The sequence below is a fragment of the Alligator sinensis genome, unplaced genomic scaffold (genome assembly GCF_000455745.1).
Source record: "Alligator sinensis unplaced genomic scaffold, ASM45574v1 scaffold1242_1, whole genome shotgun sequence".
Classification (NCBI taxonomy): Eukaryota; Metazoa; Chordata; order Crocodylia; family Alligatoridae; genus Alligator; species Alligator sinensis.
The window spans coordinates 123,747-137,486 of NW_005842833.1; the positions used below are offsets into that span (position 1 = coordinate 123,747).

A 13,740-nucleotide genomic window follows, 5' to 3' on the forward strand; every position below is an offset into this window, starting at 1 on the left:
TCCTCCAAAAGGATTCTCCCTGGTTTGCTTGATAACGCTTTCTTGTTGCTTGAATTATTCATAGAGATTAAGGCTAAAGGGAGCATTAGATCATTCAGGCTGTCCTATATATCACAAGATATTGCATTTAACCCAGTTACTCCTGCGTTGAGCCTAGTAATCCGTGCTTGGCTAAAATGCGTCTTCCAGAAAGGTATCCTGTCTTGATGCCTTTTTTTGAAGATGGCAAGAGATGGAGAAACCGCCCCTTTCCCTAGAAATCAGTGTTAGTAATTAATCTTCACGGTAAAAATTCTCTACATAGCAATAGCCCTATTAATGCTCTTGTGCACGCACTGATAATACTGTTGCTCGGAAAGAAAGAAGCCCCTGCCCAAATGTGGGGAAATCCTTTAGCTCTAGATAGTTGGCAAAAACAAGAATTTCTCTTGCTTTGTGTTTTCCTTAAATAAAGCTTTTAGTGGGTTGGGGTTGTTTCTTTTAAATCTTTTTCAAGTGGATCGTTCCGTGATGAAACATATAAAAATCTGTAGCAGCTGAGACTTGAGGCTAAATCAGAAATTCAGCACGACCAGCGAGACAGCGGAGATAGTTAACCATACCCAATACAACAGACAAAACCCAACAGTCGGAGGAATGTTTTCCTCAAGAACGTGAGAGTCATTTCTTCTTTTTCTTTAGTTATCTATTTCTGTGGCAATTGCCCCGATGTGAAAATGCCTGTTTCTCCATCGTTCTGCTGGCCATCATGTGCTGTTTGTGTTTTTTTTCCCTATTGATTTTTATACTGTAGAGCATAGCTGTCATTTAAATAATTGAGAGTTGCATCCTACAAGCATTGACCTTGCGGGCTCGTCGGAAGGCCGATGGGCTGGCGCTGGCCATTTCTACAGTGCTGAGGAAGACCTTTTGTGACCGGTGTTTGGCAGGCACTAAGCGGGGTTCAGTTTTATTGATATGACCGTCATGCGGCGGCCCCGTCCTCTACATGCACTATGCAAACAGCAGGACAGCCCTGGAGCTTATCTGAGATGCAGAGTTGTGTCTGGACATGAGCCGTGCTAAGGCTGGGCTGTTCCAGCTCATCTTTAAAGGCGTGCCAGGCACTCGTGCATCCCACGAGCAGGCCAAACAGCAGCTAGTGACTGCCTTCAGGAAATGGTGGCAGCTGCTTCAGCGCGAGGAAAGATTTATCTGCAAAGCTGGAAGAGAGATGGCTCTCAGGTGCACAGCGGGTCGATGCAGGCTGAGAAGGAGGATCCGTTACCATGATTAGCGTTTTAATGGTAGGCAGGCAGTTTGCTTTCTCTAATGCTATTCCAGTTGCAGAGCAGTGGTGCAGTTCCCTCAAATCCCCTAGAAACCAGATAGTCACCGGGGGGAGACCAGAAATCCATTAAATAACTGGGCTGTGTCTCGCCCTCCACTGACACTTGCAAAGTTCAGATGTCACCTTCAAACCTTTGCATCCTTCCAGACAAAGTGTTGGCTGTATCTAAAGGATGGCTTCGTACATCTCAGAAGAAAGCTGCACAAGGTTTTGCAACCTATTGGAGCAACGGGAAGAAGGCACCATGAAGATTGGCATGAGGGAAATCATCTTCTTGTGGAAGAAAACAGTGGGGCTGATGTTTTTCACATGCATGTTGTGCTATAGCTGACGACAGGGCAGACCAATGCACGTGAGACACGAGAGAGAGAAAAATGTAGTGCCCAAGGGATGATCCTCGTGGGTAGTGAGTATCTTAATTGGCCACACACAACTTTGGGGACCAGCAGGCGGTAGTGATACACCTGCAGTTTGGGTGCCTGTGCCTGACTTCCTTCCCAACTTCCTGCAGGGACTGACTTTCTGCACATGATGCAAAGTATGTCCAGCTGCTGCTGCACAGAAAAGATCAACAGGGCAATGCACCAGCTCCAGGGAGTGGTGATGTCTTCTTAGCTGAGAGACGTCTACCCCGGCAGACCCTGAGCGACTATCGCTGATGGACGGCAGCGTTTGAGCCGAAACTGCTTTCTAATGACCACGAAGGAAGTGTTGGCATGTACCCCCATGTCTGCCTGCCAGACTCTGGATTTGCTGACTTTTCAGGGTGCATGATGCAATACTTCTCACCCAGGATTTTGGGCAAGGAACTGGGTTTATTGCCTTGTCTTCCTTATTTGCTGGTGGACACAGGGGTTGGAGGCACATGGTTTTGAAGAGCCAGGCATATTCCTAGTGCAAGGGCTACCCTCTGACTCGGTAGGTTGTCTCCAGAACTAGCCATCGCCGGACTAGAATCATGGAAAATCCAGCAAACATCCAACACCCAGGAGCTGCGAGGCACAAGGCGTTTCACACAGCACTGCTTACTCCGATTTGGGCAAGGGAAGAGCAAGCAGAACGACAAGCGCTGCAGCCTGTTTCATAGCCCTGAATTAACCCTAAGTGCCTGGTAGGGCAGTGATGCACATGGCGTTTGAATCGGGGGGGGCCACGCTACTGAAATGAGTGGGGTTGCACCGCACATCCATCATGGCTGGACACGGCGTCATCCGGCTAGATGAGAAAGCAGGATGGAAGAGGAGCAGCATTGGGCAGCTGGACTGCTCCAACGTTTCTGCAAACCCGGCGAGCGCTTCGGCTTAGTTCTCTGGTTTCGGACCGACTCCCTGGAGCCTAAAAGCAGCAGATCAACAAGAGAGCACGGCCTTATTGCTGGAGACGGCCAGATCCTGGGGTCACTGGTGCTCCGTGGAAATGGCTCATCGGCCCTTTCGGGGAAGTGCTGGGAAGTGTTTGGCCGGTCAGTCGGAGGCGATGCTTAGAAGGGGAGAGGATGAGCTGTCCTCGGCGCTGGCTGCGATTGCCCAAGCTCAGGCTAACGCCAGGTGGACACGGCCCATAGGAAAGTCCCAAGGGCTGCAGGAAGTGCTGTGTGGGAAGCTGGTGGCATTTGTTCTCTTAGCTAGTGCTCGACCCATTATAGGATCCTAGAGAAGTGGGGCTGGAAGGGATCTCCTGAGGTCATCTAGTCCAACCCCTACCTGAGGCAGGATCGGCGCTATCGAAAGCATCGCGTGCACATCCTCGTCTGGCCGATTCCTCCAACCACAGCATCCACCCGACAAGGCTTTGCTCCAAGAGCCGCAGGGAAAGCCAAGGGACGAGGGCTCACGGCGTCAAGTAGCCCCGGCTCTGAGCAGGGATGTTCTCCTGCTCACGTTCCCACGTGGATACTCGCCTCCTGCCTGCACAAATGCCCCCAGAAATTCCCATTGGCAAGAGCGGCGTGGCGTTGCTGTGTGCTGCCGAGCACTTCCCCTTTCAAGCTGGGGGGACAAGATTTAGCAGGTCTTTTGTCAAGCTCCTAGCTACCCTCCTAGATGAAAGGCCTTGATTGCTACGCACGACAGTTGTCTGAAGGGAGCGTAAGGGAGCGTGTGCCTGGAGACGGTGCTGCAGCCGGTGCGAAGGTAAGCAGGTAGCTTTTGCTTAGAAGAGAAACTTGTCTTGGATTGAAGACCACGAGCATCTCGTGTAATGGCTCGGGACTCTAGCGGACGCCGAGCGGTTAAAGAACGAACTGGAAAACGTCAGGGCAAGACCACGTGTCGTTACAGGGCTCCCTCCGTGCCCTTTTAACTAGTGAACTTGAGTGTTTCCTATGTGTGCTACTCCTAATAGCACTTGCTGTTTCTCCCCAAAGTATTTTGACTACTGTTTTATTTAGTTCGGCATTTCTCACTTTCCCCTACAAAGTGTTTGGTCTCGATTAACCACTGTGTTACTTTTCCCTTTAACAGCCTTGTGTTGACACTGGGGGTTTTTCCCCCCACTCCTATGCTGGGCCAATACAGACTGGGAATGAAATTTTGGCAAAGCCTGCCATCTCTCTCTAACTTTTTCATTTTCTATTACAACATTCAGGCCTACCCTTGAATAGGGAAAAGCTCAGATGTTATTGGGAAGGGAAGTAGTGCCATCAAAACATGTCGGCTTACTAAGCCAAACACTTGTATGGGTGGAAAACCCTCCCACTATGCAGCAAATGCTTCTACGTCCAGCAATTTTCGCCACCACTTTTACTGCGACTTGTGAAACAGCAGGGACCAACCTTTCTTGGCAGACGTGCCACAAATTGGCCCTGCATCCTCTCCCAGGATCACTCTGATCTTCCCCAGCGTAAGCTGCTGCTCTGCCTTCTGCTCCCTGCCCTATCTGCTCCTCTGTTGCCTGTCCCATCCCTGTTCTGTCATGCACCGCACACGCGGGCTGCCTGTTACAGGCCAGCCATCCCTATTTTAAGAGATTGGTCCAAAGTTTGCATCTCTCTAAGCATCAGTGGACATGGGTTGCTTTGCTGTTAAAAGCTCTGGCTTTCTTCCAGTTGAACGCATTTCCCATCTACTGAGCATCAGGTACGGAGTGGAGCTCCTTGCTACACCAGACCAGTGTGCCAGCTGGCGGGGGTTGAGCATGATTATATGCAGCAAGGAAAGAGGTAGTGTTTGCATACGAATGGTGGCCGTGAGCAGAGCTGCGGAGCCAGACCTCTTCATAGGGTCACAGACAACGAGGGCTGGAAGGGATCTGGTCCAACCCCCTGCTCCAAGCAGGACCAGCCCCAACTACATCATCCAGCCAGGGCTTTGCAGAGTTGGACCTTAAACCTCTGAGGATGGAGACTCCACTACCTCTCTGGGGAGCCTGTTTCAGTGTTTTACCACTCTCCTTGTGAGAGAGTTTTTCCTAATATCCAACCTCAACTTCCCTTGCTGCAGCTTGAGCCCATTGCTCCTTCGGTCATCTGCCCCCACTGAGAACAGCCCAGGCCCATCCTCTTTGCAGCCCCCCTGCAGGGAGGTGAAGGCTGCTATTCAATCCCCCTCCGTCTTCTCTTCTCCAGACTAAATCAGCCCAGTTCCCTCAGCCTCTCCTCACCAGTCCTGTCCCCCAGCCCACAAACATTTTCATTGCCCTCCACTGGACTCTCCAATGTGTCCACATCCTGTCTGTAGTGGGATGCAAAACTGGACACAGGACTCCAGATTTAGCCTTGCCAGTGCAGAATAAATCGGAATAATTACCTCCCTCAATCTGCTGGCAACACTCCTACTATTGCAGCCCAGGATGCCGTTCGCCTTCTTGGCACCCAGGGCACACTGCTGGCACCTGTTCAGCTTCTTGTCCCCTGTCCCCCCAGGTCCTTTCCTGCAGAGCTGCTGCCCAGCCCGTCACCCCCAGCCTGCACCGGTGCAGGGGATTGCTCTGTCCTAAATTCAGGACTTTGCACTTGTCCTTGTTGCACCTCTTGAGATTTATTTGGCCCAATCCTCCAATGTATCTAGGACTCTCTGAATCCTAGTCCTACCCTCCAGCATATCTACTACACACCCCAGTTTAGTGTCCTCCACGAGCTTGCTAAAGGTGCACTCCATCCCATCTTCCAGATCATTAATGAAGATATCGAACAAAACTGGTCCCAGGACCGACCCCTGGGGCATGGAGATTTCCAAAGGCACAGAGGAGCATCAGACTGCCCAGCTCCTGTCGACTGTCAGTGGCATCAGTCACGAGAGGGATCTTGATGCCTTTGAAAAGTTGCTCCAGAGGTAATGGTGTGTCTGTGTGCGAGTGTGTCCCTTGGTGCATTTACTCTGATCTCACAGGAGTGCATCCCTTTCTGCTGTGACAGCTCATTTCCACAGGTCACAGCCAGAAGGATCATATCGCTCATCGAGTATGACCTCCTACATAAAACAGACCGGAGCATTTTACTGGGAAGTTCTTGTATCCAGCCCGTAACTTTGGTTGAAGCTAGACGATACCTTGAACGGTAGCTCCCACGTGATGGAGAAGCCGTCATCATAACCATTGATTCCAATACTTAATGACTCTCAACATTAAAAATATTTCTAGTCTTTGTCTAGGTTTGGATTCCAGCTGCCAGAGGTCTTGTTATGCCTTGATTTGCTCAATGAAGGAGGTGCCTGCTATCGCAAACCTCTCCAAGTGGGTCCTGTGGATAATATAGACCTTTGCAGTAAATCCTTGGATCTGAGCTTTTTCAGATCCAACTGCTTTATTGTTCCAGCCCTACCTGATTTCCAGTCTCAAATTCCCATCTCTGCCATCGTTACCCCAAGAACTTGGTCTAAGCCGAATTTGTCCAGCCTAATGTCAAGGGCTTAAACTTCTCCACTTGAACTGTTGCATATATGATCTTTTAAAACCAAATATAATGAAAAGCTGACTGGTTTCTTAGAAAAGGAAGCTTGGTGGGAGAGAGGGAGGAGAGGGTTAAACAGACAAATGATATGGGAAAGTCTTAATTGTTTTAGTATATATCTTTGATGTGCACTGGCTCGGCAAGGGTTCGGCCTGGAAGCGTCAACCTTTGGGCTAGAGACTGGGACTGGAGACTGCCCTGGGCTTCAACTCCCATCCAAACAAGCTTGGGGCAGTCATTGCACACGCAGCTTGAATGGCAATTAATTCAAATCGGACAGTATGGACTATTTGCCTAGGTGTTTGGCCTGCAAACGCTTGGGCAACAGGGATAACTTAAAGCTTCCTGCTAAAGCAAAGAGAGAGATGTACTTAGTCATGAAATCAGAAAATGCGGGGCAGGGAGGTCACATCTAGTGCAACCCCCTGCTCCAAGCAGGACCAGCCCCAACTACATCACCCCAGCCAAGGCTTTGTCTACCCGGGTCTTAAACACCTCCAATTTTAGGGCAACAAGGGCACACACGCTGCTGGGTCATATCCATCTTATTGTCCCCTGTCCCCCCCAGGTCCTTTTCTGCAGAGTTGCTGCCCAGCCCATCACCCCCAGCCTGCACCGGTGCAGGCAATTGCTCTGTCCTAGGTGCAGGACTTTGCACTTGTCCTTGTTGAACCAACTGCCATATGAACGGCAGCAAGAAGGGAGAAAGTTAATGAAGTTAGAGGGTCCCAGGCTTCCACGAGGTACCAGCAAGGACTGCAAGCCTGATCCGCCGTGTGTCTGCAGAGACGCGTGGTCCAGTGCAGTCGGGTGCTAAGCCACTGAGAGGTGGAGGACATGAGACAATCCCTGCTGCTCAGAGGAGGAGGCCAGCCTATGCCTTGCCTGGTGCCACTTTGCAGGGGGGGATGTTGGTGGCTGGAAGGCTAGACCCCACTGCCTCCCCTCGCCCTGGGACCAGTTTGCCGTAGCCTATCACCGTAGCCTCGTGCTGGGCACTGTACAAACCCAGAGAGGAGGTAGCCCCTGCCCTGAAGGGATTAGGGTAAAGATGCAATCTAGGACTCTGGAGGGGGCTTATCCGGGGATTTAGCTTTGCTTCTCTCTGCCCAGGCGGCAAGGACACCCAATCTGCAGGCTGTGGGAATGTGCCAAAGGCCCGTTCAGACCCCACCAGCTGTTTGCACCATGTCTGCCAAGGGAAGCATTATCCCCTGGTCTTTTCCGTCCAGCCTCTTTGCTGCTGCAGATGAAACCTGTATATAGATGCAGGTTCATTGAAGAGTAGTTGCCAGAACAGGGTCCCGGTATCTACCTGTGACTGCAGGACTGTTACTTTGGTTAGTCTATAAGGCACAAACTGACCTTGCCTTCGACTTGACTTCAGGCTGGGGCCTGACTGGCTAAGCAGCGGTTGGGTGCTACTGTGGACCTGGGGGCTACCATGGGCAATAAGCTGAACAGCAGCCAGCAGTGTGCCCTTGTTGCCAGCCTTCAACTACTTGAAGTGGGGCTGCAAAGAGGATGGAGCTGGGCTGGGCTCAGTGGGGGCAGATGGCAGAACAAGGAGCAATGGGCTCAAGCTGCAGCCAGGGAAGTTGAGGTTGGATGTTAGGAAAAACTTGGTCATCAGAAGGGTGGTGAAGCACTGGGACAGGTTCCCCAGAGCGGTGGTGCAGTCTCCATCCTTGGAGGTTTTTAAGACCTGGATTGACAAAGCTTTGGCTGGGATGATGTAGTTGGGGCTGGTCCTGCTTGGAGCAGGGGGTTGCACTAGATGTGACCTCCAAAGGTCCCTTCAACCCTCCTTGTCTATGATTCTGTGATTCATTGCAATCCTGTTGTGCGCAGGCAAGAAGCCTGCTTGTGCAGCACCCCGCTCCTGCCCGCCGTGGCAGCAGGGTCTGCCACGATCGCAGCGTCTTCCTCCTCATTGCACCACCCAGGCGTCTGGGCCTGAGACGTTCTCTCACCTCTAAAAATACCTCCTGCCCCTTCTGTGTCCTTGCTTCTCTCCTCGCCCCTGTTGGGAAGCCAGCACTGCACAGCTGCACCGTTCACCACTGCCCCTTCCTGTATTTCTCGCCACCTGCTTTACTGCAGCTCAGTCCAAGCTCCTGCCCTGCAGCGAACGTGATGACTTGGGGCTGTTTGGAAGGTCTTGAATGCACATGAACTCCTTTACCCGCATCTATTTGGATGAAAAGCACCATCAGACCCTGCCCCAGGGTGAGTACAGATTCTCCTCCAAGCAGCACTTTTGCAACCCCGCTGTCTTGGACTATGTGAGCGCACAAGGGCAGCCACGCAGGGTACCGCATTTCAGGGCTGTGCGTGAGGCTTGCTGTGCTGGCAGAGCGGTGACGGCATTACCACGGGGACTAAAAATGAAAACGAAGCACTAACGAGAGGTGACCATTGAAACGGTGAACTAAAAAAGGCAGGCTTGCAGGAGCAGGAGGGTGGCGGTGTGCCGTCTGCCACCTGCTGGGCGGTCTCCCATTTCAAACCATATCGGCATTGGTATGCAAGATTGGTATTTGTATACCGAAAGAGGTATACCAGACCTTTTTAGGTCCCGGAGCCCTACAACTGCAGTTCATGAAATAAATCCTCAGCTTGAAGTTTCCAAGGCACTAAAAAGCCCGGCTTCCATCCGGCTTGGAAAGTGGCTGTCACCAAACAAAAATCTTTGCACTGGTGTTGGCAGATATGATAATCAGCTCGTTAATCAGCACCAAAATGCCAGCTGTAATTGGGTTGAATACACGTGGCGCAAGGGGTTGTGGGGAGCTGCTGTATCATTTTTCACACAAACCATTTAACAGGGTGGGGGCAGGCCTGGTTGAATAAGACTGTTTTTCCAAGATGGGAGGTTTTCCTAAGTTGCAAACACTACCGGCATTTCCTTTCTTTGTGCATTGGAAAAAAGCTCTGGAAACCAGGGACTGACTGTGTCTGCACAGGGTGGAGACTGTCCTTTCGAGGGTGTCTCGGGCACAAGACGGCAGGGAGCGATGCACAGGCCTGGCTGGAGATACAGGCAGAAGGAAAGGCCCGGGGTCATAGGAGACGAGCAGGCGTCGCTTGCTCTCTGCTTGCTCGACCAGGCCTGGAGGAGGGTTTTGCATGAGATGAGGCTGGGCCATGTCTGACGGAGCAGAGTCCAGCAGGCGGGTGGAAGCCGGGGCTGGAGGGCGAGAGGGAGAGGCCCCAGGGAGGAGGGTAGAGCAGACCTGCATCGTGGCCTGGCTGAGACCCCCAAACAGCTCCAAGCCGCACAGCCTCCCACAGAGACCAACACGACACATGGAAAAACCTCCTCCCCCTCCACCAGTCATCATTTGCAGCAGAAAACCCCCTCTCAGCCCACGTCCTCTGCAGCTGCGGCCAGCCCCGGGTGGAGGCCAGGGACCAGAGCTGACAGCTGGGGCTGGAGCAGGGAGCTGGGCTCCTCCGAGGCCGGTGGCTGCGCTGGCAGCTAATTGATGGGAAATGGCCATCAGCTGCAGAGGGAGGGGAGCGAGCTCCTTGCCTCCCCCCAGCTAAGCCGGGTTTCCGGGCTCTGCATTCCCCTTCTTCCCGAGGAGGGACAGGGCCGTGGCTCAACAGGGTCTTGTGCTGCAAGCGTGAGGGCACGTGGACAAGACCTGGCCGTGCTAAAGGAGCTTCCAGGTGCTTTGCCAGCTGCCGGCTCAGGCCTCGAGAGTAAAGCAGAAGCCTCTCGTGCTAGTTGCCCCAGCGTAGGGGGTGTCCCCTGAGAGAGAGCCCAGAGCAAGGGCAAAATGAAGCCCCTCTCCAGACCCTCAAAGCAGCAGAGTGTCCAAGACCCCACACATCCCCGTGTCCCAGGGAACCAAAGCCCCGTTGTGCTATAGGTGCAATGTTAAACCTGCCTTTCCTGGAGGCCCCGAAGACCCCGAGTGCTGCTGACAGTACAAAACTTGGGCCAGGTTGCTTCCAGGCTTGGACGGCACATCTACACGTGTACTTTAATGCACATTAGCCTATTTTAATGTGCATTAAAGCTTCACTAAAAAAATGTAGCTAATGCACATTAAAATAGGCTCGTGCACATTAAGCATCACTTAAAAACTGTGCTCTTTAGTTAATGAGCATTAAGACAGGCTAATGCACATTTTCCTAGTACCTCACAGTGGAAGCACTAGATTTAATGCGCGTTAATTAAAGCACATTAATGCACGTGTAGACGTGCCCAGAGAGAAACAAGGGTTTTTGCATACAACTGAGAGGGGCTCAAAAAGGTACCTTGTACTTTCAAAACACTTTGGTCCACAGTCCACCTGGGTAAGAGCATAAGAATTGCCACGTACTGGATCAGACCCTAGGTTCATCTTGCCCAATCTGCTGTCAAATCCGGTCTGTCGCATCTCTCCGGGACCTTAGGAAGTTTAGGTGAGTGAATGCTCCTGGGGGAACTTTTCAGAGACCTCTGGCTTTGGGAACTGGGAGTCTACCGGCCTCTTGTGCCTTTGCACATCCTCCACCTGGATATTTTTCAGCAGGGTCCCAAAGGAAATGTACTTCCTGCGGCACCCTCTTAGACTATTATCTCCTCCGCTCAGGAAGCACGAGCCCTCGCTTACTTGAAAACTTACTCCATGTCGTCCTCCTCCGGTGTGACATCTGAATAGACTACCTGGACTTTAGTCCCTCCTGACACCCCAGACTCCCTCTAGGCTTTTGAAATAGCAAGTCCCCAGCTCCAAGCAATTTGCTGGTTTAAAAGAAAAAAGACAGAAACTCAAAGGAGACGTTGTCACTTGCAAGATGTGGTATCTTGAAAACATTTTATTTCATCACTATTTTGTGGTAGCATAAATAATAGCAAATGACAGCACATTTAACGGAGGGGAGGGAAAGCATTAGGTGCAGAGCGCAGTGTAAATTAACACGGGGCGGGGGGCAGGGAGAAAACTGCTGCACGGATAGTGCTGAGCAGTTCACACCCTGCTTCGTTTCAGTGAAAATATATCTAGGCAAACTAGCCGTATTTGGTGTTTGTCCCTGTATCGTGGGTCTAATTCACAAAACCATGATTGTATACGTATACATTAGATATGCATATACGTATATGTAGATACATATACATATATGTGTGCGTGTATAGTGCAGCTTAAACGCTCTGCAATTGTATCACTTGGAACAGATATGCAGGAGGACGTACAGATTTACACATCCAGACTTCCCAGATTTACAATCCCATAGTCACAAAATGCCTCTCGGACAGAGTTTCACGGGAGCAATTCCCACCAATGTGGAGATTTCCATTAACAAGCTAGAGCTCATCTTCTTTTCTACAAGAGGTCGCCCCTAAAGAGGGAAGATTCGACATGGGGAAGGGAGCAACAGCACGCTCCTTTTCTGCTTCCCCATGCATATACAACGATGGCAGTCGGCGCCGCTGTATATCCAGGAGGAAACGGGCAGCTAAGCTCCTCGTGAGAGCAGACTGACAATCCCAATGCCTGTAGAAAACCCAGGGCAGTTTACACTGTATATATTACACAGTGGCTGTGCACACGTGTGTGCACCCACACACACATGCATGCACCCCATGCCCCCCCCAGTGGAGGTGTTGCAGGTCCAGGTGGGTAAGCCTAAGGGACTGCTAAACGATGCTCTTGTAGCAACCGATCATGAAACCTGGAGATTTGACTAGTGGGTCCCAGTTTCATGCGGAAAACACTGATTTGAGCTGTTACCCCTTTCTCCCTGACCTTTTGGCAACATAACGCCCCTGGCAAAAGGGAGAGGTTCATTTTTTGGGGGGCCGAACCTCCTTTAAAAGAAGGCCAGGACAGGAGGAGGTCGGGAGACCTTTTGTGAACGAAGCCCTTGACATACGTGCTAGTGCAGTGAATAATTCCAGTCTTGAAGCCCGTCTGCATTCTCGGTCACGTTTTGCATAGGAAACGGTCGATAGCAATTAACCACTTTGCTTTCTTAAGGGCACGCTGCTTTTTACCTCTCATTTGCTCTGCAGTTCAAGTGTCATTTATGTTGTGCCCCACCAGTTAGTTCCAGAGTCTTTAGATATAGAGAATAAATTGCTCCTCTACTTACTCCAAGAAAAACACTGGGATATAAATACATATCCAGCTTCCTTTCATGCAGTAGCTTTCAGTTATAATGCACAGGCCATTTTAGTGCTAGATAAGACTACAAGGACATATTTCCAGTTAGCGTGTGGACTCTTGGCAGCTCACTTGACTTCTGGCTCATATTCTGTGTAAGTGGATACAGGAAAATTAAAGAGCGAGTATAAACAAAAAGAGTTTATTTATAAAACGTCCCTTGAAGTTAATTATTCTTCGGGCTGTTGCGTAGATTTTTCAGCTCCAGCTGTAGCTGTCGAATCCTTATATCCTTCTGCGCGAGATCTTCCTTCAGCCGTCGGATCTCGTCTTGTTGTCGAAAAAACATTCGGAGGAGCTTAAGGGAAAGTAAAAATAGCGGTAGCACGCGGTGTTAACTTCTCTAGCGCCCGTTCACCCCCCACGGCTCTGGCTCCCCACCGCCCTCTACGCGGGAACCTGCTTTCCTTCCAGGCGGTAGCTCTGCTCCCTTGAAACCCCTGCAGCCCGGCTTGCTTTGAAGCCCCTGCCCATCGTTGTCAGCCATCAGGTCAGCTGCATGCGAAGGACCCGACAGAAAAGAAAGTCAGCGCCGGACTCGGCACTGATGAGCACCCAGCGCCCCAACACATGGCTCCACGAGACGGGTTTGATGAATGCTATCGGGAGCTTCGTCTTGGATGCTCTGCATTTAAACTGCAGCAGAGGCTCTCGAAAGCACAAACCGGTGCTTTCCAGGTTGCACTGCTGTCTTTGCCATTGAGAAAATCAGGACCTCCACCACTTGCCAGCAGCCCTCAATGGCCAAGCGGCGACGGAGGCAGTGGAGGTGATGGGCGGCTGGTTTCCAAGGAGGATCAGCATCCCTGGCCCACGGCTGCTGTGAAGGTCCAGGGGACCAGCACAGGAACAGCCCTCGAGTCCCTGGTTGTGATGGCGAGAGCTGTTTGCAAGCGATTCGGGATGCCGCAAGCGTCGCTCGGTCTAAGGGGCAGCAGAACAGCGCAGGGGCATTGCGTGCGCTCACATGGTGTCGACAGCACTGATGCTGAGCACGCTGCAGACCAGCTTGTGCCATATCAAGCAGGGGAAAGGCTTCAAAGCTCTCGAAAAAGGGCCTGTCTTTTTGCCCTGCATTTGACAGCGCCCGGGAGGAGGCAGTCCTGGTATATGACTGCGTTGATTGAGACAACAGAGCCCTCAGGGCTGGATCTGGCCTCTTCTGACTTCCCAGGAAAGCCAGCAGAGCCGACCGGCTGTATTGCCCCGTGTTAGAGGAACCGGGTTTGGACCAGGGGAGCTTGCAGCTTTCCGTTCGGACGGGCGAGATCCGCCCCTTGGAGCCAGGCGGCATCCCCGTGTCTTACCTCGTTCTCGGTCCTAGGCGGCACGTTTTCTAGCAAGTCTATTCCATTAACGACGAC

At 51.6% G+C, this 13,740-nt stretch overlaps 1 protein-coding gene across 1 annotated transcript in view; it reads right to left on the minus strand.

Moving 5' to 3' along the window:
• Positions 1-11,004: 11,004 nt before the first annotated feature.
• The window catches only part of CORO2B (coronin 2B), a 112,440-nt gene continuing 109,704 nt past the window's right edge, over positions 11,005-13,740 (minus strand). Inside the window, 2 exon segments of the mRNA XM_025191583.1 lie at positions 11,005-12,674; positions 13,684-13,740. Of these exon segments, the coding sequence (XP_025047368.1) occupies positions 12,543-12,674; positions 13,684-13,740 (189 nt within the window). The 3' untranslated portion in view covers positions 11,005-12,542.